The sequence below is a fragment of the Drosophila suzukii genome, chromosome 3 (assembly GCF_043229965.1).
Source record: "Drosophila suzukii chromosome 3, CBGP_Dsuzu_IsoJpt1.0, whole genome shotgun sequence".
In the NCBI taxonomy this organism is placed as follows: Eukaryota; Metazoa; Arthropoda; class Insecta; order Diptera; family Drosophilidae; genus Drosophila; species Drosophila suzukii.
In genome coordinates this window covers 74,003,127-74,029,571 of record NC_092082.1, presented here as the reverse complement: position 1 = coordinate 74,029,571, position 26,445 = coordinate 74,003,127, and the positions used below count along the sequence as shown (strand labels likewise).

The following is a 26,445-nucleotide window of genomic DNA, read 5'->3' as shown; positions in this document are numbered from 1 at the left end:
CTGACATTTCCAGGTTGGCATTTTATGAGTTAAAAGGATTTATGGTCTATTAAACATATGTTTTCATTGGGCCCAATTTCACTTTTTTAAAATATCGTGTTTATTTTACAAAATAATTTTTTTTAATTAGTGTAACTATGAACTTTATAGAACAAATTTTAACGTCTGTTATTTATTTGAACTACAATTAAGAAGGTAACAAAATGGTATTTCAATAGCAGATTATGTATATTAATTCACGTTGTAACCTTTTATATTAACCAAAAAAAAATTGATTTTTTTATAATCAATATAAAACCCACATAAGAAGTTATTAATTTTATTAAATAGCATATCTTAAAAAAAAAAATTTCTTTGCTTTGTCACCTTTAATTGACACATATTTTTGACTCCTTTAAATAAATTTCAGTATGAACTTTTTTTTTTAACACCATGATCATTACGCAATTAAAACCCACATAAGAAATTATAAAATTTATTTTAAATAGTGGATCATATAAAATATATATCTCATATATATTCTCATTGTCACCTTTAATTGACACAAATTTTTAGCTCCTTCCACTGAATGTTATTAAGAACTGTTTCTTTTATTAACAGATTAGTAACAGATTATTACATGATTGTAACTATTTTTCACATTTCCACATTGGCTTGGCTAATTTGAATTATTGAAACTAAAGGAACATGTTTACATTTTCTGTAAGCTAAGGGCTATCATAAACCTTTCTTACTTCACTTTTATTGTTTTGTATAGAATTTATTACAGTATCTGCGAAAATATAATATCTAAATAATCTTAATAGTAATTCTTTGAATGGCCAATGAATAGAGGTGTGTAAATAATTTTCTCGAACTCACCTGCTCAAGAGGCGACATCTCAAACATGCAATTAGCACCAAAAAAAATTGAAACTAGAAAACTTGGCTGCTTCATTCAGTCAATTCAATTAAGTGTTAACACACATATGCCACACTTATCAGTCGCTCTGTCTCTGTCCAACCTCCTAGTGCCGTCTCTTTCTCAGCCTGCGACTTGGTGTATGCAAAGTGGTTGTGTGATCGCTTTAATTAAATGCCTACACATAAATTATCTCGTTGCACTCGACGAACAGAGTCTTTAATTAAATTTCCACAGGCACACACAGACACACACACATTTCTAGGGTGGCCCACAAAAGCACACAACACTTTTTTTGGGAGGTGATGGTAAGAAAGAAAATCGCGAGAAGGCGCCAGCAACAGTTGGCGCCAATTGTTGCTTCAATCGGAACCCAAATCAAGTGAAGTTTATATTGACTTTGCCTTTTGGCTTAGATGTTGCAACCAATTGCACCTGGCTAAGTGGATTTTTCGGTGCCGAAATCGTTGTCGTCCTGCTGGTGGCTGCTGCCAAACTCACTTGTTGCACAATGCCAACCGAATGCCGACGCCAAATGCACGGGAAAATAGTTGTGCAGTCGCTGCCGGCGCTGGCAGCGCAGCCCTCCCCCAGTTTTCCTCTTGGCAGCAACACAAATTCGACAAAAATGCCCGATACACCCACCAAACTGCGAGACGGAGCCAGACCAGCCAACCGAGTGCAGCCAAATGTTGCTGCAAGGACCCAAACCCAAGTTGTGCCCCCCCCCCCAGAACCACCGCCCACCGAATGCCATTCAAACTACACACCCACACACACATAGAGATACTAGGGGGTGGTGCAGTGGGCGGTGGGCGTTGGGTGGTGGGTGGCTCAATGGCGACGACGTCAACGAAGCGACGAAACTTTTTTCGAGCACACGAAACTTTTTCAGCACGAAAATCAAATGCAGCAGCAAAATAACGAGGCGGCAGCGCAGTCGACGCCGAAACTCAGACTCGAAGCTCACCCAATTTCCCACTTTCCCGCCACCTAAAAAAAGGCCACCCCCTAACCACCCATCCCCCTCCCTCCACCTCCTCCTCATTCAGTCAGCGTTGACTACATTTTTTTTGTTCTCTCTTTTTTTGTGCCATTTTGTTTTTGTGTGTTTTGCTGTTTTGCCTTCGCCACTTTTCACCCAACCACCCCCTAACCACCCACTAACCCACCCACACACACACACCCACCGAGTTGCCTACACATAATGTGAAATTTTTTCCTGCAGTGCATTTTGCCCAATGTCCTTAGCGCCATATTGGCGCGCTCTAGCTCCTCCTAGCTACCCAAAAACCCCCCTGAAAAACCCACCCATTTCGCATTAACTTTGTGCTTTTTCGTGCTTCCGCTTCATTTTTTCCTCTCTGACGAAAAAAAAAGAGGAAGAAAACCAAAGCTAGGAAAAATGCAGCGGGAAAAAATGCTAGCCTGCGTCTTGTCCGCCAAACGTGGGGCAGGGGGGATGCCTCTAAAGGGGGAGGGGCATTGTCCTGGCCATACCTTGAACCCAAGGCAAATACTCAATCAAACCCCCCTCCCCCAGAGTGACCCCAAGTCCACCTCAAGCTTCCTGACTTCCTGGCGAGAACCGGCCGGTTGACCAGCATCAGCACCCAACTGCACTGGGAGAAAATAAGATACACTTCTGATTTATGTTACTTATTAGTAGACAATTTATACCATCTCAAGCTACAGCTCATCTTTAAATCGGATCTATTTTATGACATATGTCTATTTTTGTTTTTAATTTTAAAACTTTTGTTGAAAATATTTCAATATTTAAAAAATTTAAAATTTGAAAATCAATATATGAAAAAATTTCAATATTTGAAAATATTTCAATATTTGAAAATATTTCAATATTTTTAAATATTTCCATATTTGTAATATTTTTTCGGAATTTTAAAATAGTATTTAAAGGAGGGACTTTTAAAGCAATTTTTATTTGTGACCCAGTAAAAAAAAATGGATTTGCCGATTTTTGATTATGCACTATGATGGAGAGACGTCAGATTTTATTTAAAATGGATTTCTGATCATCCGATTTAAGGCTAACCTTGATTTTTTGTACTAAGCCTCAAATAGACTTAGCTTGTATTTTTATAATCATTTCTTATCAATAACATTGGGCTGGAAATGGATTCCACCTATAAATCGACTTTTAATGATTGAGAATAGCTTATACCTTTTTTTTTGTCTGACAATTAAGCTTACACACAATTACACATTTCAAATATTATTATTAATAATAATATAATATAATAATACTACGAGTAAAATAATGTATTAGTCATTATAAAATAGTATAATAGTTGAACTAACTATTTCTGGGTATATTATACCTTGCATTCTTGATCATATTTTTTCCCCGTGCACTTTCGCAATAAAAAAAGAGCCCCAAAAGAGTGAAAAAACTGGAGAAGCAAGGAAGGAAGCCGGCCAAAGGCAACCAACCAAAAAATCTATTTTCCAATTTCTGTGCACCCAGAAAACCGAAGTGGGGTGGCTAAAAAGGGGGTGCTGGGGTGATGGTGATGGTGATAGTATGGGGGTGCCCCGAATGCACCAAACTATAGTCCCTCTCTCTCCCTCATCCCTCTCCCTCTCTCTAGCTGTCTCTTTCTCTTCGTATTGCCCTCTCACTCGCGCCGAGTTTCACCCACTTGTGGCGCTTCCTCACACACACACCATCATGAATTTGGCTGCCTCACACGAAGGACCAAGGACCAAGGACGAAGGACGACGGCGGCGCCCGGCGACTCCTTCGGCGCTTGCAGCGTCATCCTCGCCAATACAACAACAAGTGGATGAGGATGTGGATGTGGATGTGGCTGTGGATGAGGATGTGGCTGCCTCTGTGGCAGTGGAAGTGGAGAAAACTCGTAAAAATGTAACCTAAAAACCGCCGGAAAAAATTCAACAAGGCAAAGGCAGGGCGGAAAAAAAACGAAGGGGGGGTGGGGGTTTGAGGAAATAGTTCGCCCGACATTGGAAAGTAGGTGGAGTGCTTATTGCGTAGTCCATGAAAAGCTGAGCCCCCCCCCACCCAACACACACACACTAGCAGACATTGTCCTCGTCGCTTGTTGCATCCTTCTGGCATAAAAATGCCTTCTTACAGCCAAAGACGGTGGGTGGAAAATCCAAAGGGGGGGTTGGTTAAGGCGGAAAATGGTGGAAAGGGGGGGAAAGGGGGGAAAAGCCAACGCCGACAGCGGCGCCTGCAACGCTATTCTCCTTCTCCTTTATTGTTCCTTGTTGTTGGCGTTATCGAAAGATGCGTTTGGCAAAGTGGGTGGGTTGGGTTGGGAAAACGGGTGTAAAATGGGTGGAAATAGAGGCAAGACCTAACCACTACATAGAGACAGGGACAGAGGGGGTGCGGTGGGTTTTGGGGGGTGGGAATGGCCCACAATATTGCCCAACACCTGCTGCTTCTTAATACACACACACACACACCCGGAAAACTTTCTGCGCTCTCTCTTCCTTGCTGCAAATAAAAAATACATATATATATATATATATATGTGCAGCTTGTTGCTTTCGGCCACCCCTCCCCCTCTGCCCCTCATCCCCCCTTCATTATAATGCATCTCTTTCTCTTCTATATATTCCAGATTTTTTTCCTCTATTTATTTGGGTGTGTTCTTTTTTATTTTTTTATTTTGTAAATAAAGGCAAAGGAAAAGTTTGGCTTTTTAATATGTTTACACCCCATCGGGGGAGGGGGGAGGAGGAGGGAAAGGGGGAGGTTAGTTTTCCAGGCAAACAAACCAACTAGAAAGGATTCGGGGGGTGGGCAAAGGGGTGAGGGGGGCTGGACGACGACTATGCAACAAGTTAAATCCCTGTTGGGGTTTGTTTTCTGCTGGATAACTTTTTCGCAAGGAAATATAAGCTTGGCAAAATATTTGCCTGAGCTCTTTATTGCTATATTTTCAGGTAGATTGCATTATCTCACGGAAATCTTTTACAGGAGCTTGCAAGGTGTGATTTAAGACCAAAGTTTCGAGTTTGGCCTTTGCATTCGTATATTAGAATGACTAAAGTTTTCAAATAAAGAAAAGATACAACTAACATTTTTAATAATTTTATTTAATTTATTGTTATGAAAGCTATTTAAATTTCGATGTCCTATCCTTCAAATATGAATAATAGAAAGTAGTTATAAAATAGTAACAGTAATAATAGTAATTAAGTAAACTTTTAAATAATTTATTTTCAGCACCTTTAGCCGATCCATTCCTATACCTTAAGCCTTTAACGCATGGCTACAATAAATAGGTAATTTATTTTTATGAAACCATCTATAACCCAAAAATAAGTTATTTCTACTTTAAAATGAAGTTTAAGAAAACAAAATTATTTCTATTAAATTTTTTGACATCATCTATAGACCAACAATAAGTACTTTCTAATCAAAATTTCTTAGATGCTTAAATGTAACTTAAATTGCTATAATCATAGTGTGCCCAACTAAAAAAACTTAAATTGCTATAATCATAGTTTGCCCAACTAAAAAACAAGTTCAATATTAAGTCTTGAAACAAGGATAACCCCAAAATATGTTCCATTTGGACCTGTTCTTATCAGAAAATAACCCACAATTTGCTCGAAATACCTAATATAAAGTAATTTCAAAGCCCTGGTCCCCAAACGAATTTCCCCATAACCGCTGCCATCGAAAATTACCTTTATGCAGCTTATATAATTTGGTGAGTGTAATCCCCTTTATGCCGGGCGTTGAGTTTGGCATACAGATGGCTGGCCAAGCGACTCCGAACACACACCTGAATCCACAAGTGGATGGGCTCCCATTACAATCAAATGAAACTCCACCACTGATTCACTGATTGAGCCATTGCCAACAACAGTTGGGTGGGGAAAAATGGAAGTGGCAAATGCAACAGGCGAGATTTCCCATCAGCACTATGGCCCAAACCAACCAAACCACCCACTGACCCACCAGAAAACTAACCAACCAACCCACCCAAACCCAAACCTAAGCCAACCAACCGACGTCTTTGTCTACCTCCTCAGCTTCGATCAGCATCGTTTTTCTGGGTGGTCTGGATGGGTTTGGGTTTTTTCGAGGGTGTTGAAAAAAAATCTAGGAAAAAAGTGTACAAAAAAAAAATGCAGGAAAATTCGTTGGCGACGAAAATCGGCCACAAAAACAGGAGGAAAACGAGGAAAACTCTCGCTCCTCGTTGGCTCGTCCTTCGGTTCGGCTTCGTTCGTTTGCAGCTGCAATTGTTGTAGTGGATTTCCCTGCTGTTCTTGCAGTAGTTTTCCCATTTTCCCCACTTTCCCACACCCCCCCCCCCCCAACTTCCGGCTGCCTTTTCGGCAAACGCATTCGGCACTCATCGTCTGCAATTTTTATATTGTGCAATATATTTCGTAGGGACCTGCCCCCCAAAACCACCCACACCCACCAACCTGCGCATGTGTGTGTTAGTGTGTGTGCTGGTGTGTGAGTGTGCGTGTGCTTAAGTGCGCTTCGTTATCTCCAGCAGAGCACTTCGTTTTGGGGCCCCCTACCCTGCTCTTAACCCATGTTGGCTAGAACTAACCCGAAACCCAGACCCCCAAAACGCCAGACACCCGTGCATACATATATATATATATATAGTATATCCTTTTTTTTTCGTCCTGGCTTCTTTCACATTTTGCTGCAGCTTCGTGCAGCGAGGACAACGAAGTCGTCGTCGCCGGAGAGCCGAGCAAAAATTGTCGCTGGAAAAATGTGCTAAGGGTTTTCCTCGAGAGGGGGGGGAGGTGTAAAAGGGGGGGAAAAACCACTGGAAGCGGTGCCGCTGTCTCTGTGTTTGTGCGGGAATGTCAACTAGAAACAAGGACGATAAGCATTATGGAGCGCATTGAGGAAGTAATTGAGTGCACGAGACAGGGACGAAAGGCAAGGACGACGATGTGTTTGTGTGCTGGCTGGCGAGAAAAAAATACATATATATATATATATGTATTTGTACATGGAGAGCGGCATGTATACATATAGAACAGACCACCCACCCACCAAGAACAACAACAACAACAAAAGGCATTTAACATTTTAATGGGGTGTGGGCTTTGGGCTTCGGGATCGCTGGCAACGTGCTAAACGTGCTCAAAAACCGAAATGAGTGTTTTCAGGCAAAAGGATAAGGTTGAAGCTGAGGAAATATATATCCCAGGGTGACACCAGGCACACCAAAACAAAAAAAAATGCAAGGAAAGGCCCTGCAATTTATGTTAATTTTCCTCTGTGTTTGGCCAGACTCCTCGGTATGTTTTCTTTTTTTTTTGGTTTTTTACCTAGCCATATGGTACGGACTTAAGCCCCGTCGATGTTGATTAGGTCTGGCTAAAGTCAATTTCGGAGGGAAAACAACTTGCAGGCACTTCATTTGCCATTTACATGGGCCAAATCCCATTTGCGGCCTTAATATGAACGATGGGGTTTGGGGATCAGCACTAAAAACAAGCGCCCTCTACATAGATAGTTGAAAATGTCCGGGGGTTCGATGCCTGAGCCACCTAGCACAAAAATTATTCCGCTTATTGGCTTGGGTGCTTTTTAACGTCTCAGCTTTCAACAGATTTTAATTGGATTGAACTAGGGGTGGTTAGGGTTCAATAAAAGTAGGAAAAGGGTTTAAGGGATGATAAAAAAAATCTGTACAAGTCCGAAAATCAATAAGTATAATTATATATTCAAGTGATTAACATTTTAAAATATATTGATTGATGATAAAAAAGGTATAAATATAAAGTATTCAGTATTAAGTATTAAGTATTATCCTAATGTTCCCCTATAAATATATAAAATTAACATTGTGTTGAAAAAAAAAATTGTTTTTTTGTTTTTATAGATACTATAAAAACTTATATATTTATATTTATATTCATATTTATAGGATGGGACCATAATTATGAAAATTAAATGTTGTTAAACATATATTAAAAGAAAATATAAAAAATAAGTAAAAAAATTTTTTTTTTTTTCTTATTGATACCACTAAAACTCACCCACAATGTGCAGCATATCCTTGGACCATTTCAATAGCTCCCTTTTAATGAGCCGACGCTCTTGCAGACATCTTACAAACGAACAATCGGCCATAGTTTTCCTTTTTTTAAGAAAAGATATCTTGGCGATATTGTTAAATCGCAACTGTACCTGCAATGACAAACAAAGGCGAATAGCCAACACAATTAGCTGGAAGCGACAAACACGAAAAAAAAAAATAAACGAAAACGAAAAATTTCCCCAATGGAAATGAGTGTTAATTTATTAAATCTATAATGCGCCATATAAAATTTCATTTACTGTTGTTGTTGCCGCATTTTCGAACGCTACGAAATGATTAAACGAGTTTTGTTTCAAGGTTATCGCGAAAACACACAAAACCTGTTGCACTTTAGATTTGTTTTTTGTTTTTGTTGTTTTCGTCTTATTATTTCATATGCTGAAAATTTATTTATTTTTTCTTGATTTTGTTGTTGCATTCTTGCTAAGCCACCAGTCTGTGGCTGTGGTTGTTATTGTTTTCACTTTTGATGCAGTTCTAGTTGCCGCTGTTGTTGTATTTTGTGGTTTTAGTTTTAATAGTATTGGTGGGGCTTTTACTATTCGGGCAGCTACCAGTTTTTGATATTTCCTAGTTAAGAGTACAGTGGGTTTTAGACCAGTGAAAATATATATTTGATTTATTTCTAAGATAATTATAATTTAAAAAAAACCCCCCTTGACGGGAATTTAAGTTAAGTGGAATATTTACAATGTTGTCACGCTTAAATCCTTGAGTTTATATCGATATCTATTCGAAAATATGTGTCTAACATTTTTAATTAAACAAAATTTTAATTAATTTTAATTTTTTGTAAGATGAACTACATTTAAATATTTTAAAATAAATTAACAAGTCATTTTTCCTGTTTCTTTTTTTATTAAAAAACCTTTTTTATTTTTTCTACCTATTTTTTGTATACTTTCTCAACAAGTTTGCCTTTAAATAAACTATAGAATTAAGTATAATTTTAAAGTATTTGTAATAAATCCTTAAAAAATATTTAACTTGAGCTATAAGTCCGTCAAAATATTTGACTTAGCATTCTCCAATTTGAGCACTTATGTTCTGAAACTCACTGCACAATTAAACAGTAGACAGCAATATTTCTTGCTGCTTAAGCTGTCTATTACATTAATTTATTCAAATGCCGTTGTCGTTGTTGTCGCTTTGCATTAAATTAGTTTTGTATCATTATTAAAATGTCGTAAATTGCGAAACGTGTTTGGGATATCGCTATGAGTTTGGCTAACTCGATGAGTGCCACTTAATATCTGCCCGCCTGCATCTAATGAGATGCATCGCAACTTTTATGGACTGCATTCCTATTTCGGGTAATTTCAGGCAAATCGAAGGGGTTTTTTTTTTTATTTCGGGGGGACTATGAATGAAAATTTCCAACCTGTAATTGCCTGTTGGCTGATAAATGATTAAATCTGATAGGAGGCAATTTGAGTTTTTCCCCCGATGCGTCTTTGGGCTTTTCCTATTCTCCTTTTACCCCGGCTATCTGCTATGACAGCCACTAAATTTTCATGTTTACCTCAACGGATATTTGCCTACCGAAAACTGAAAAAAACCGGCACAGTTTTCCAGCCCCCTTTGCGAAGGAAATTACAATAGCAGCCAAAGAGCTGGAAAAAGTAATTGAGATTCTAATATCAGATAGCAGATATGCTGATGTTGGCTTACATGACCGGCCAGAAGCAGCTGCCATTTGCGCCGCTGCGATTTGCGATCTGGTGAGGCCCAGTAAAACTGGTAGCCCAAAGAGCGTTTTCAAGATGTTTACGCTGATGAAAAATTACTCCAGCTGCCATGGCCAAAGGCGGGCAATGCCAAAGCCACAGTCAAAGCCAAAGCCAAACTTGGGCCCAACAACCCGGCAACCCAGCGAACAACCAACAACCAGCCCCCAACAACCATCCCAACAACCCAGCAACAGCAGGTTGGCGTGCCGAGCAGTAGCTTTGTGGGCGTGTCAGCGGAGCACGCGGCCGAACATCAGCCAACTGATGATGGACGTTGATTATGATGGACGTTGCCGGCCTACCAAGAAGAACAACCAGCAGCACATGAAGATGAACAGAAGCTCCGAAGACCGGCAGAAGAGGCTGCCAGCAATTTGCCAGGGAGGAGCAGCACAGCGAAAAATATAATATAATCAAAAATGGCCATCGATTCGGAAGTAAGCCATGTTATAACACATCCTTTCTGTGGGTTTTCACCTTTTCAAATAGTATAAATACTTTACAGATCCAAAAAATATACTCATAATATACCTGTTCCTAATAAATTTTAGTCTTGTGTAAGCTGGAAGTGATTAGGTAATACTTATATGCATTTGTATGTGATACCATTATGATTTATTTTATTAATATAAAGTAATGGTAAAATGTACCGTTCTTTTTAACATACTATGGTTCCATAATTAAAGCTTTAAAAGTAATAAAATATCATCAAAACAAAACAAGAATTTATTAATATCAAACAAAAGAATGTGATATAAATTTAAAAAAGAACACATTACAATGGCGTAATTGATAATTGATTTTAATAATTTATGGTTTGAAAATTAAACCTTTTTAGTGACAACATTACTAGGATTTCTAAATATAATATAAAAAATACATAATATATATACATTTTATTAGATTTGAAGTAAAATAATTGCTGCATTAGTAATATATGTACAAAAGGAACCTATCGATAATCGCTGATTTTGTAATGCATTTCTTTTCGTGCACTTCGCTGGCAAGCAGGCTGATTGCGATTGAGCGATTCTTAGGGCCAGCCCAACGCCTTCTTTTTGGTATTATTTTAAGTAATTTTCTAATTAAAACCAAATCAAGTTTTCCTCCAAGGAAATGCCAAACATTCCCTGCCATATCCGTTGATACAGCTGGGCTGTCACACACAAATATGCAAAGTCAATGCTTATTTTGAGCTCTGCGGCTTCCTGCCTTTCGCATCGGCCTGAGAATCGGAGACAGGCCCAAAGACAGCCGGGGGAGGGGGGTGGGGTTGACTCTATATATCTATATAGACGTGTTACAGATACAAAAGCTATGGGGAATTCATTCACTCGAAAGCTTTTTATAATAAATGCCACAAGTATCTGGTGGCTGTCGGTATTCGTATCTCGCTCGCCTGCATTTGATTTCATAAATAAAACAAAATATCAAGGCCGCCCTGCTAGAAGCTAGAAGCTAGAGAAACTCGTACCCCCATATAATATGTATGGGGGACTGTGGAATATATAGAATACGAAATCACAAAAAAATGGCAGCGCTTGATTGGCTGGCCAAAGGTTCTGAGCCACGACAGATCACAAAATGTTGCCTAGAACAAAACGAGTTAATATCAATTGGATTGGTTTTGGTTCAGTTCGGTTCGGCTGGGATTGGATTGGATGTGATCTGGGCACAAAGTGCATTTCGGCTAACCAGTTTGGACCGACTGCACTCGATACTCATTAGCTCAAAGTTGAAGTGTTCAATTGGCCCCAAGACTTGGGCCAAATTTCAGCCAATGTTAGGGCCTTGAAAATGCTTTTTTTCCATTGTTGCAATCGCTTGGGGATGCTTTGCATGCCTGAAAACCTTGGCTTTTTGTTATTCTAAATACTCAATTTGCATCGCAATTTTTTACACTCTTTTCGCCATTCATATTCATATCCAATCGATGAATTTATTACTAATTTATCGTTTTTGTGGCAGCTTGAAAAAAGGCGGAAATAATCGCTTACAATTCCCCAGTTTTTTTTTGTATCGCCCCCAAAGTGTTCTCATAATTTTATTAATTATGTGCTATTTGTCTAGAGATTTACTTTCTAGAAAATTTGCTTATGGATTTTCAGAGCTGGCTGATTGCATGATCTTTTTATTGAGATGTTGTGATCGACCTTCGCATAGTAAAATGTGCTAATTAAAGTGCTTTAAATTGTGCAAATATGTTAATTCCGATTAATTTGTATGGGAATAATATGCTAAGCGGAGTGCAAAAAAACATGAGGAAGCTGCGTTTGCCTTAAGTGGAAGCTTTAAAAGTATTTTAGAATTTTAAAGTGCGATTCTTTGAATTGCATCTTTTGTTTCCTGTTTATTTCTTAAATTGATTTTATTACAAGGGTTTATGGATTTTGAACTACATACTGATAACTATGACTAATATTTTATAAAGTCCAAATGGAAACAATTACGAAATGTGTTGACTTTTATTATTTTTTTAACTTTCAGTAATATAAAATTGAGTTATATGTGAAAAATGATCCAAGGAAAGAGCATTTTACAAATTTACCTAAATTGATTAAATTTCAAGGATATTAGAATTACGTTTTATTAAATGATTACATCATTTGTCTCCCTAAAACTTAGCAAAGGTGGCTAAAATAAAATAAAAAATAGCAAGACCACATGTCGTATGAGCAATATTTGCAAAAGTGACTAAACATACATCTTACTTATCTGCCTTCAAAGTATCCGCTGACCCTGAACATCTGCTGATTAGAGATCACAATCATTAGCCAGCAGCAGCGACAACTCTCACCTGTTGCAGGCAGCAAGTTGCAGGTTGCCGCGGGCGTGTGCAACAAGTGCAGGCAGCAACATCAACTAACTAAAGCAAGATGAGCACGCGCCACGGCGGCAGCACAATGACAGGAAGATCGAAAACGAAACCAAAGTCAAGTTGTTGGCTAGTTAACTGGCCAACTAACTGGCTAACAGGCTGCTGGCTCAGAGTTACAGTAACACACATTCGCTGGTTGCTAGTTGTTGCTGCTTGTTTGTTGTTTGCTGCAGCAGTTGCAGCAAAACTTAAAGCCAAAGCCAAAGCCAAAGCCATTGTATGCAGTCAAGCGCATTTCCATTTCTAACGTTGATCTGCGATCTGCGGCCCAGAGCCCCACGACTCCATGCCACACCACACCACACCACTCCACTGGAGTCTACTCCACTCCATTGAGCCTGGTTAGTAAGGTCGAGCCTGCCCCTCGTTCATGGCCCAGCTCACCTACAAAAAAAAAAAACGGCGCAGCCAAGAAAAAAAAAAAAAGAAAAAATTCAAGACAAGTTTAGAGGCGGCTCACCGACTCTTGCCATTGGACTTGCTCTTGGCTTGGCTCAGAGGTTTTACCATTGGCTGATTTATTGTCCATATGGGCAGTAGATTGCACTTGACCTCAATGAAGTGCCACTCGACGGCTGCTGTGGCATTTAAGTCGATGCCCGAAAGTGCCGAAAACTTAATTTCCTGCCAACAAAAACGGAGCAACTTGCACAAAAGTTTGCCGTTGACATTGATTGCATAAACGAGACCGAGAGCAGCCCCCCCCCCCCCCCCCCCAGGAGCTGTTTTTAAATCAAATAATGAAACAAGAGGAGCAACAACAAAGTGGCCTGGCATCCGTGTCTCCGTGTCTCTGTGGGTGAAATGAAGTTAAATGCCGCTCAAGGATGCTAAATGTGCCATGTCGAAATGTGTTGTCTGTGCATTTCTATGAAACTATTTGGCTGCCGGCACTCACCGAGTGTGTTGGTTGTGTTTGTGCCATTGTCCCTATCCTACTGTCCCTATCTACTTGGGGGTTGGCTTGGTGTATATATACGAGTATATGTGTATGTACATAACTGTTGCATGCGGAGGAGCAACAGGAGCATTGTTCCTGGTACTCCTGCTACTTCTGCTCCTGCTGCCGCTGGCATGTGGCACATTTTCGACATGTTTTGTTGAGCATTTTGGCAGCAAGCTTGGGCAAAAGCTGCAGCGACACTATCTGCCAGCTCCTCGTTGCCCGTTACAATCTGCAGGAAATGTGAAAATAACGTTACGAAACTTTTTCGTTGCAATATGCGCAACAGGAGGCAGGAGCAAAAGCAGCAGCAACTAGCAGTTACCAATACCCAGCAGCAACCCCCTGAAAAACCCACTGAAAAACCCACTGAAAAACCCCCTGAAAGCTCCCACCCCCCCTCTACCAGAACTTTGTTTTTTGCCTCTGACTTTGCTTGTTTTTTGGCTGCTGCCATTGGATGGTTGGGAGTGGGTTCAGGTGGCTCCTCCTTCCTAAAAACCAAAAGAGACCCCACCCCCCCCCATTCAACTCACTGGAACTCTGTCTTCGTTTTCATTTTATTTAGTTTTCACCACCCCATACCAACACCACTCTCAACTTATTTTTTTGCACTATATATTTGGGTACAACGACTTGTTGCTTTGTCTATGTGTACCATGGGTGTGGCTGCTTGTTTACCAACACCAACAGCAGCTAAACACCCTCATATAGAGCAGGAATCACCCATCCCATCCCATCCACCCACTATGCTGGTTACGTATACGACCTGTGCCACGTCGAGTGTCATATGTGCTGCTTGTTTTATGATGTCAGTTTCGGGTTTTATTAAAACTGCCTGAAGATATATGCGATGACTTCTTTGGCCGCCCTCGCCGCCCCACCTTCGACCTTAGCCTCACCTCAGTTGGCCAGGTGGCCATGCAAATGCACTTTTTTCATAAATATGTGAGCAGGCCAAATGCATCACATTAGCGCTTGTTTTTATATACATATTTATTAAAGTTGGTCGCCTTACTACCGTTTCTGATATGGCAATTTTCGTATTATCGTTATTGCTTGTAATAATAATGGAAGTGTTCGGGCGATTTTACTTCCTTAATATTTTTCTTCTTGCGATTACCGGCTTCCGGTATTTATTTCGATGATTTTCTCTGCGCTTCTACAGTGACGATTTCTCTGGAAATTTACTCATTTGTAAATTATATATTTTTTAATAATAATACATGTAGCCATATAATTAACAATAATATTTCTGAACACAAAATACTTGTGTGGGTAAAATTTACCAATACGGATAGTTACCTTACTGTTAAGTTATGTTTACAACCATTAAAAATAGTGACTTGTTTTCTATTGTTGCTTTGGTTAATATTTAATCGTAAAACTACTATCAAATTGTGAGTGTTTTACTGTTGGTAGAGTAACTATTTCCTTGGTCAAGTTGACAATTCGATGTGCTGAGATCACTTTACTATGATTATGATATTTCTGCACTCAAAAAATGTATGGGTAAATGCAATACGAATAGTTATTTTACTGTAAGAAAACGTTTTAAAACCTTTAAAAATAATATGGTTTATTTTATTGTTTCTTGGGTTACTATTTAATAGTAAGACTACTATAAAATGGTAAGTTGTTTGTGTTTTGCTGTTGGTAGAGTAAGTATTTCGTTGGTAGAATTGACAATTCGATGGGTTAGGACCATTTTACCATGATATTAGTACATGTTACTTTTTTTTTATGGGGTTCTTTGTTAGTATCCTTATTTCTGAGGTAAGTTAACAATCCAATTGCTGAATTAGCTATTGCTTACAAGCAGTTAAGCTTTCATGGCTTTATGACTCTGGCCTCCCCAATTTCTTTCGGTGTGACTACTGCTTTTCTCGCCGCTGCATCGCCGCCTTATCAATTGCACAAAAAGTCTTTGGGGCCCCTCGATTCGCGACTGCAGCGCCGCTCACAAATTGGGGTCACCTTCAAAATTATCAAATTTCGCCCGAAATGATTAACTCGACAAACACGAAAATGTCCGATGTCCGACCCCTCGGAAAAGCCCTCGTCTCGAATTGTATAAAGAATAAAAGGCGGCGGCAGCAGCAGCACTATATTCGCTCGTTCGCCAGCGAAAAACCTTATCTTTCTTACACAAAAAAAAAAAGAAAAAAGGAAAAAACAAGGCAACGATGTTGTTGATGATGATGAATTTGCCCTGATTTCGACACAAAAACAAACAAAAAAAAAAAAATGGAAAACTGCAAAATAAAAAAAATAGCGAGGAAAGGCGATAGAGGCGTTGTAAACTAAAGAAGCAGAAATAGAAACAAAAATTAGATAAGACGAAATTGAGTCGCAAGCCGACAAAGCGGCCAGAAGTTTTCCGAGCAATTCGCAAAAAAAAGCCACAAAAATGTGACAAAAAGCGAGAAATGGAAAAAAAGAATTATGAACAATGCAGCAAAGTGCAGCGCGTGTGTGGCCTCGCTGGAAAAAAAAATACTGGGGGAATGGGGATATTGCGGACCGGAGGAATAGGAAAATATTTTTTTCAGCAGTTGTCTAAATAACGAAGCCAGAAAGCAAACGAACTAAATTGCTGAAAAACTACAGAAAAAACAAAAAAAAAACAGCGATGGCGGAATGAAAATAAACGAAAACGTAACAAAAATCAATTGTCGCCAACCAAACGTCAATACAAGTGGTCGTGCGTGTTGCCCTCTCTTTCTGCCCCCGCCGCCCCGTCCTTGTCTAATTGCCACAGTGTGGGTACACAGTATCTGTGTGAGTATCGTCAAAATTCAGCCGCAATTGAAACTATTTGTAAGCGGTAAAGCGGCAGAGTTGAGCGAGTTCTATGAATTTAATTGTGGCGTCGAGAATGGAAAAAATTCAAAAAACAATCAAGCTACAGAAAAGAATTCCTCATAAGACCATATTTTTTTTGGGAAAGCTTAAGATTTGATGTAAAAGCTTTAATTTAAAATAAATATATAATAGATAATTATAGATATTAAAAGAAACAAAATATTTTACAGAAATATATTTAAATTGTACAGGTTTTTCTAAAAGTAAAAGATAGTTGCTATTGGTATTGAAATATTTAAGCAAAAGGGTTATATATTATCATTAAATGTTACTTTATTTTAACCTAATGGAGTGACCAATTGTACAATATATTTTACAAAAATATATTTAAATTGTAAAGGTAGCTTTTCTTAAAGCAAAAATTAGTTTTACCAATAAACAATTTTTTTTATTGGTATGGAAATATTTAGGCAATGTTCTATATTGTCTTATAAAGATAAACATTAATTTTAACCTGGAATAACCAATAATACAAAATTCCAGCAAGTTACTAAATCTAAAAAACAATGGAAGAGGCTTAAATTTTTTTTTTGAATATGTTCTTGACTGACATAATGCTTTAAATATATGTACAACCCCATTTCAATATTACCTAATACTTTTACATTTTATTTCCTTAATCCAGCACTTTCAATAAATGGATTAATTAAGATAAGAAATTGGCAAAACGAAATATGAATATTGAAATGTGGGATATCATAAAATGGCACACTTCACTCTATGGAACACCTAAAAAACAGAGGCAAACGTGTTTGTTTGCAGTAAATGATGCCACATATAATAAAATTTAAAAAAAAAAACCCCGTGGAACAGATGAAAAAACTGGTATGCAAGTATAAATAAAAAATGCGAAAATATTTGTCGCTCGTTTTTGTATTTCCATTTTCTATTTTTCGCAAAATTTGTTGATATTTTTTTTTGTGCGCGAACAGTTGAATTGATATTTGCGAATGTTGTTGGTGTCGCTGGTGCTGCTGACTAGTTTTTTGTTTGGCTGGAATTTTTTCGTTGCTGTGCAAAAGGTGATAAGCTCAAGGACAATGTGGCAGTTTGGCATTGCCGCGCTGTTGCTGCACTCGCCTAAAATTGTTTGTTCAATTGTGTTTATGCATATGGAAAATATCGATTTTGTTTTTGGACAACAAAGCGAGGAATGCCAAACGCAATGGCCGTCACACAATTGGCTCTATTAAGGTCGCCGCGCTGTTTAAACTTTGAAGTTGCAGCTTTGGAATGAGGAAGGAATAATGGGCCAAACAACACTCCCCACCTGTTGCCCCTCACTCTCTTTTTTATTTTAGTTTTTTTCAGGGGATTTGGCCAGCGGTAGTGACATGGCCAAAGTTAAATTAAAAACATTTTTTATCGCCATCTCGCCTGCTTTCTTTATTTTCCCAATCCGAATCCTCGTTTGGGACACGCCTTCTATGTGGAGCAGAGCCCAATCTCCTCGGCCAGCTAAAAACAACAACTGCCTGTTGCACTGGCTATGTACTTCCAGTGTTCCAGTGCCATTCCAGTGGCCCCACCGCCCACCACCACCCACCAAACTATATGAACTATATAGTGGCGCAGGAAGGAGATGGAAAAAAAACTGTGAGAAAGAAGCGAAATACGAAAAGTAAGCACAAAAAATCCAAAGCCTCCCAATTGCGGCAGCCAACCCATCCTTCGTCCTTGCGAGCAGAGCAACAGTTTATTTTTCCACAGCATTTTCCCAGCCACACGAGGATTGGGCTAATGCTGAAATCCAACTAAGCTCTGTCGGATACTGCTGTAAGAAATTTGTTTAACATTTTAGGGGATTGTAAAAATTAAATAAAATTATTGTAATGATCCAGGGATATTGCTTATAAGCATATTTCAACTTATTCTACTAATTATACTTTCTTTTTAATAACCACACAGTGAAAATTCTAACGCTCTCATCTGAGTTGAAAATGTTCTTAAAAATTGAACGACATTTTTAGATGAAAATGTTTTTGTTTTGCTCGAATCAAGTTGAATTGGTTAAATAAACTCAATTTAACTTTTCTCTTCTCACCATTTCGTTCTTATATTGAAAACACTGATACCAAAATGTACTTGCACGATTTTTAAGAACGAGTTTTCTCAATTCAAGAACAATGTTCTTCGATTTTTCTCTCTGTGCTTATTTTTTTCAAAACTATTCAAGTTGTTTTTATGAAATTACCACACGGTAAACATTCCTATCATATCAAAAAATCACTGTATTTTTCATTACTGTTTATTATAGAAGAAACTTTTTTTATGACTTATTTTAAACTTCCTATAGACCAAATCTGTTGTTTTTTATTATTAATATTTATTTGTTGTACTTTTATTTTCCTTATTTATTACGTATTTTAGTAAAAATTTTATTTAGAATTGCCAAAAATGTTTAAGAATCTGAGTAAGCAATTTCTGGCCAAGCTGATTTTAATATTTTAAATCAAGTCAATTCAAGACTACAATGTATCCAAAAAGTAAATGTCAGCAATTATAATATTTACAAATATTTAAAATGCCTGTGCTGTAAATTAAGTAATCTGCTGTGTTAACTTCTTATTAATCCAGAAGTGGGGCTTAAATTAATACCAATCTGCTGTTTTAGATTTTTGTAATTTCCCTGAATCGCAAGCCCTTTAGTTTCCATAAAATGAATCACGCATTTCCCTGGGTGAATGGCTGTAGACCCACACAGACCCTTGGCTTTTGGAGTGTGAGTCACTCATTGAGCGATAAATGCATGGCGACTACTGCCCGACTTCCCGGAGTGGCGGCAACTTGTTGCTGCTGCTGCTGCTGCTGTTGTTGCAACATCTAATCCAATCCAAGGCGAACAATGGCGAATGCAAATGCAGATGCAACCACTTCCTTTTGTCTGCCGGAGGAGGCCGTGTTGCAATTGCCGTTGTGCCGCTGATGTTGCTGTTGCCCATGTTGCTGTTGCTGCAGTTGCTGTTGTTGCTGCAGTTGCTGTTGTTGCTGCTGCCTTGTGTTGATGGTCAAGGTCATGAACCTGTTCCAATAACTCGTTTCTTACGTGCAGCACACACCAACACACAGACAGACCAGGGAAGGCAGACTGGTAGTCAGATGACTATGTGTTGCATGTTGCCGGTTGCACTCCAGTCTAATGCTAATCCTGGCCAGCAGCTAGCATCTAGCAGCTAAAAGCCGGGATGACTAATGGGGATCCGCTCAAATCAATTTGAGAACATGAAATTAAATTTCAATCCATCTTCTGTCGCAAATTAAAGCTGAAAACTTGTCGCCGACGTCGTTGTCGTCGGAATGAAATGCGGAAAAGCCTCAAGGACAACGGCGAGTGAAAAGAAAATTGCACGCGTGGGCGGCACGTCAGTCTGCCCCCCCCCCCCCACATTTTATGTCCGTCTGATTCATTGTCTTATTTTTTCCCGTCTATGCAGCCTGTGTCATAAATCGCCGCAAATGAATTATTCGAAATCAAATGCAATTGTGCACAAAGCGAATCACTTGGCGAAATATCTATATAAAAACAATAATAATAAAAACATCAGCGGCAGCAGTGTTTTCCGTCTGTCAACTTGAAATTAGAAGCGCATTAATTAGAAATTTTTATTATTCTCCCGCATTTAATTCGCTTCCACTTTAGATGTCTTTCTCTATTTTATTTTTTAATTGTTATACATATATATATATACATGGTTTTTCATTCAAATTCAATAAATTTCAAGTTGACATTTATATTTGCGCATTAATTGCTTGTTAAGATTTCCGCGAATTGAATTTTTTTTGTGGCCCATAAAGGAAAACCCATTCATACACCCCTTGTAGGTGACAGAGTGTTTGTGAAAGCAAATATTACAGGGGGGACCAAAGGGGAGATTCACCCATGAGAGGCACTTGTTGGGCTTCCGAATGCGATTGTGTTGATTTCTTGCACTGATGGAAAGTTTTTCAGCTTTTCTTACATGTGCGTTTGATTTCCAAGAACTGACTATCAATTGTGTAATCAGTATGGAAAAAATGATTTGAAAGTTACTTAGGAAATTAGAAAAATTATTTCTAGAATGATCTATTGTAATTTCTTTTAAGCAAAAAGCACGATCGAAATTGAGCAAATCAGTGCAATCATTTAAGGTGAGTCACAGGCTTTAAGAGTCATCAATTTATTCAGCAAAACCAATCCCATAATAATTGGAAAATCTTGTTCCGACAGAACTTTAAACCTTTTTGAGGTTTATGAATAAATTGCAGTTAATAATAAGAAGGCAACAGGCTTTAAAAAGTATTTAAGTCAGGGGAAAACCATACATTTTTATAAGCCCATTACATGTATTATAAAACTCCTTTATCTTAGGTATGTACTGTATATTACAAAATATTATAGTTAATATTGCTATAATATGTTTCCTGAGTGACTTAATTAAGGGAAATCCCAAAAAAAAGTGTGAACTGAAATGATAAGAACAATTGTATCTACACAAAGAAAAATATTCATTACTTGCTTAAAGAAAATATATATTAATTAGATATTGAAAAAGGTGAATTTATTAAAAAAAAAATTTTAATGAGTGACTTAATTCTTAACAAAAAAATAAAATGAAAGCCAGACATAATTTAATTAAATTGTGTTTACACAAAGAGCTACCTGTAAAGTTGCGTGTGTTTATGAGTATGGAAAAACCCCTGAAGTGCTGGCTCATGCATTTTTTCCCTGTCCAAAATAATTATTTGAAGTAAATAGAAAAAAATTTAATACTTACTTTTCTGGCCAAACTGTCGCAATATTTACAAACTCATCTAGGTAAATATTTTAAAAATTTGCGTTGATTTTTATGTGTAGTTCTATAAAAACTTTGACATTGTTTATGGGTATTTGGCGTTTTTTCTTTTGTTTTTGTATATTAACCTTTTTTTTAGTATAACTTTTATTTATGGTTGTCACAGCACTTTTGCATTTTCAGCTCTTTTTTTTTAGGTTTTTAGTGGCCTGGCATGTCAACTAAAAAATTTTGTGTCATAAGAAAAACGCACGTAAAAGTTTTTTCTCTAGTTCTTGTTGTTAGGCGGGGAAGAGGAAGCATAGGAAAGGTGTGTGCTAGTGTGTGTGTGTGGAAAATAAATAAAAAATTCGCACACCGCGACCAGCGTCAACAACAAACAAACAACAAAAACACTGATAGACGACGACGTTACTAATACGCAAGAGCGCAGGCAGCGACGCTGGCAGCGCTGCAACTGCAGAACTGCAAACTGCAACGCCAAAACGATCCGAATCGGAGAATCCAAAGAGGAGAATCTCGCAGCGGAGAGAGGGGAGAACCGGAGAATTGAGAACTGAGAACTGAGAATCGCAGCCGAGAATCCGAATCAGCGGGGCCGGGACCGAAGCGAACCGCTCGAGCCGACGGACAATAAAGCTAAAGCCAGCCTGCCACAGCTGAGCAGTCCGCTGCAGTTCCTCAGTTCCTCAGCTCCTCGATTCGCAGAGCGGATGCACTCACTCACACACAGACAAGCACCCTCTCTTTTCACTCACCCACAAAAGTGCATTCAAAACTCACTCAAAGAGAGAGAAACATCGCCGGCTTTTACTCTAGTATTAGTGCTGTTCATTCATGGGGCAGCTAGCCGGTAAAAAAAGGCTAAAAGCGAAATTGGTTAGCAGAGAGATGGTGGGCTATAAGACCCAAAGACGGGGTAAAAAAAAAAGAAAATGGTGGCCCAGAGAGCGCTGGCTTTTCCGCTCAAGTCGAGCGGGGAAGGCCAAGAGCAAGTACAGTGCAATTTTTAATTGCACACAGACACACTAATAAATGCTCTCTGAGAATTTCACACATTGCAATCCGTGTTTTTTTTTGAAACTAGCATTTTGTTCTCGAGTTTGTAAAAATTTGCACTATGTGTGTGTGTGTGTTTGTATTTCGTTTTTTAGTTTTTTTTGCAGTTTTGGTGGGTTTCGATTTTAAGTCCGCGACCGAATCGCCAGCGTTCGGCACTGGAGGCGCTCACTCACCGCTCGAAATGCAACTGGCGGCCAGCTACGAAGCGAGCCGATCCGAGCGGGCTATACGTCTATATATTCCACATCCACTTCCACACGGGAGGGTCTCTTGGGAGGGGGGGGCTATACGGCATAGCCTACCGTTGCACATGCACTTTTTTAGTTTGTATTTTGGTTTCCAGCTTTTGTTGTTTTCGCTTTTTTTCGGTGCGAATGTCGAGTGCGAGAGCGTACTGAAATTATAATAATTCGAGAGGGGATAGTCTATCCCCTCTAAAGAGTTCAGAGTCTTATGAGGAAGTTCAGCTTTGGGCGCTCTTGCGATAGTGACCCCCAAATCGAGTGATCTGCCGATTGAGTACTTGCAAATAGATCACAGCCATAGATAAGCACTGCATTTTTCCAGGAAATATAGCAGGGTTCTATTCGCAGGTCGTAAAAGTAGAGTGCCTTTTTGAAGTAAACAATCGTATCAGTTCTATAACCCAAATTGATTTTTTTGGTTCATAAATTACGGAAAATTTTTGAAGGTTGTTAAAGAAAGCCCTTTCTTACAAATTCCATTCGGTATAAGTAACAAATTTGTTTATGCAAAACTTAGTTTGAGTAAATAATGTTTTTAAATATTTTATTATAACTACAGGATTTTTAAAAATGTATAAAATAAATACTAAATAAATGCTTAAAATTTTTTTTAAATCTTTTTTATAGGAACTCTAAAATATGTTAAAAATCTTTGTGTTTAACCGACTATAAAATTTATTTTTAAGGAACAAGTTTTGTTAATAACTATATAATGTTTTGAAAATGTATTAAATAAATATTAAATTAATGCTTGACATTTTATTATAATTTTTTAAAGCCTTTTCTTTGAAGAACTTTACGATTCGTTTAAAATATATTTGTTGAGCCAGAATTTTATATTATTTAAGGAAAACTAATTATTCGGGTTAAAATATATACAAATTTTAATTGGAATTGTAAATTTTATAAAAAATGTTAAGTATACCTTTTCATAAAAAAGTATTACACAAAGACAGCATACAAACTTGCAGTTTATTTGGTTAAGAAATGCAAGATATTATATTAAAGCAATTAAGGCCGGACAGCTATGAGATAATCGCCTTTAATAAAGCCTGACTAAATAGTCTGAGAAGCCCAAAAACTAGAGAACTACCAATTGACCGAGAAACTGGCTGCTTTTTAACCAAAAGTCTCAACGAGGAACTGATTGCGCACCTTGCAACTGACCAACTGAGGAACTGAGGGAATGGGGGAATGAGGCATTGAGAATGACAGACTGACGGACTGAGAACAGACTGCAATTCGACTCGACTTGCAGCGACTCAATTGCATGTCATTGTAGACGAAAATATTTTTAGTTTTATTGTTATTATTTTCCTTTTTTTGTGCAATTTTTTTTTTCGGCTCAGCGTTGGCGTTGACTTGAACAACTTATGGACCGGACTGAGACAGAGACGTGGGCGGTGGAGGGGGGAGGGGCAGGGGCAGGGGCAGGGGATCTGGGGGCTACTCTGGGCCTGGCCCCTGGTCTCTGCCAGAATTTTGAGTCGTGACTGGTTTCAAGGTCCCTCAATTAATGCGAAAATTTCGTTGTAATTTTTGTGCTGCTTTTTTTTCTGTTTGTGTTTGCATGATTGTAAATGAAAGAAACAAAATTCGTGTATAATAAAAATAGTAATTGTTTTGTGTTATTTTTCTGTAATTTGTTTAGGTTTTTTTGTGCTGTGGTAGAATTGCGATTTTTTTAAGCTTTTCTAATAAGCGAAATATTTGTGCATTTAATTGCGCTCACAATCGACCTTGAAGCAATTGTGGCATAGATCTGACATTTGTGGATTTTGAGGGGTGCCAAATGGGGTGGGAAAATTGTGGCTTAAGATAAAAAAGCAGGGAAAATTATTGCTTTATTTTTGTGTATTTTCTTAAAAAAAATTACCAGGTCAAAATATTTACTCAAAATATTATGCATAAAAAGCTGGAAATGTAGTTTATTTTTATAAAAAACTTGATTTCCTTAAAGCAAGCGATAATCACCTTTAGCGAAAAAAGCCCTCAAGGACCTGAAAGCTACCCACTTTAAGTTGCATCTTCCGGTAAATCAGAAAAAGTACCAAAATACTCTCTGGCATAATTATCCTTTGAGCTTGAAGCCCTACCCACCCCTGACCAAGTTGGATGCCCACATCCGCTGCCGAACTCCAGCCGCAACCACTCAACCACTCGGCACAAGTATGCCCAAAAAAAAAATGAACCATAAAACCAATGCAAAAACAAGGAGAGCCGAAAAAACAGAACTTCAAAACATAATGTCGCCATCAAGGAACACATATAATTGCTGTATTTACAAAAGATAAAATCGGCGACAACATGCACACGACCCGAACTTGTGGAAAGAAAAAAATGCAGCGGAGACCCAGTGAAATATGTAAAAAAATGGATGGATGACGACCAAGCAATTAAAATTAAAACCACGTAAGCAAATGCGACAAAAACCCCCGAAAAAGTCGTGGGAACAGGGGAAACCCAAGGGGGTGGGGGGTTTAGGGGAGAGATACTGAAAAATCCACCCCAAAGCAATTGCATTCTGTACACAAAAGATGCACGAACCAAAACGTGCAATTTGTGTTGAATGCATTTCGAAAAAAGCAAACAAAAATCGGAAAAAAGTTCCCCAAAAAAAATGGTATGCAATTTTTGCATAATGAAAAATGCAGCAGGCAAAACACACACTCACACACACACATGTGCAGTCTATAATGAAACGCATGGTATGCATGGGCATTGAAAGCTGAGCTGCAAGCCGAGTTGAGTTGCAATCCAGACCCAAAAATATATTCTAAAATTAAAATGCAACGGCCTGACGCAATGCAAACAGCCAAAGGGGTGCAAACACAGATACTCACTTTCACACACACATACTCACACCAAGTGGTGTCACGCACACCAGTGCATTTCGTGCACAAAGAATGCATTTTTGTGCATCTTGAAGATACTCTTTCGACGGGCTGCCACAGGAAGAAGGGGAGGAACGGTGCGCCTGCCGGAGGGTTAAAGGGTCCAGACTCCCAGACTCCTCGCCTCGATTAATGAACAATCTTCAAATGCATTTTTCCAACAAAATTATGCATTTCCTATGCGCTGACAAATGGGAAGGGTACTTTGGTAAGGTACTATAACGTTAGCTATACCCTTCAAAATAACCAGATCTGATATGAGATAACCCTCATATATTTATAATAGGTAATCCTAAATTTTTAAACATTACTATCCTTTTTAATAAGTTTCAAAGTACATATCTTTTGAAGTTGAAACCTTTTCAATGTTTATAATATAATGCGTTATACTTTATTTTCCTTTATTAACATTTTATTTCCTCACTTCTAAGAAAAAGCTTAAATCATAAATAACTAAGAAACTTACAAAGCCAAGGTGTTCCTAAAACTGATAATAATATTGCTTACTTCCAATGTAATTATTTTTATGATTTTATTTATTTTCATTTTAACGATAACTTTATGATAACTTTACTCATTTCCTCATTTTTAAGAAAAAGCTATAGTCATAAAAACAAAGCCAATGTATTCCTGAAACTTATGATAATATTGATTTATTCCTGTAGAAATCAGTGATTACAAATTCATTATCAGTTTCAGGAATCTTTTGTTATGCATTTAGTGACAGCTATAAAGTAACAATGTTTTATTAATTAACTAGTTAGCATTATTATAAAATATTACTATTGTTATAAAAACAATATTAATTAATATTAAATATATTTTCTTAAGTTGATTGTTAAACACTTTCATATTATCTGCCAATATAGTGGTTGAATTAACCTTTATTGTAAGTTATTATTTAATAACCTGATATTTTAAGCAAATCCCTTACCAAAAATCCCTTAAAAGCCAAGTTACCCTCTAGAAGGGCATCTAAATTGTCATTTCCCAAGTCCAGTGTGTGATTGGGCCAAATGAGAAGCGCCCAAGTGCCGCGCAGGAAGCCAATTGCATCCGTTCTAA

General features: G+C 38.0%; 1 protein-coding gene across 1 annotated transcript in view; it reads right to left on the bottom strand.

Annotated features, from left to right (window-relative positions):
• Window positions 1–21,378, bottom strand: part of Eip93F (Ecdysone-induced protein 93F) — a 67,503-nt gene extending 46,125 nt beyond the window's left edge. Inside the window, exons 1-2 of the mRNA XM_036817196.3 lie at window positions 21,162–21,378; window positions 7,930–8,080 (exon numbers count right to left, since the gene is read on the bottom strand). Of these exons, the coding sequence (XP_036673091.3) occupies window positions 7,930–8,023 (94 nt within the window). The 5' untranslated portion in view covers window positions 8,024–8,080; window positions 21,162–21,378. The remainder of the gene's footprint in view (window positions 1–7,929; window positions 8,081–21,161) is intronic.
• Window positions 21,379–26,445: the final 5,067 nt, after the last annotated feature.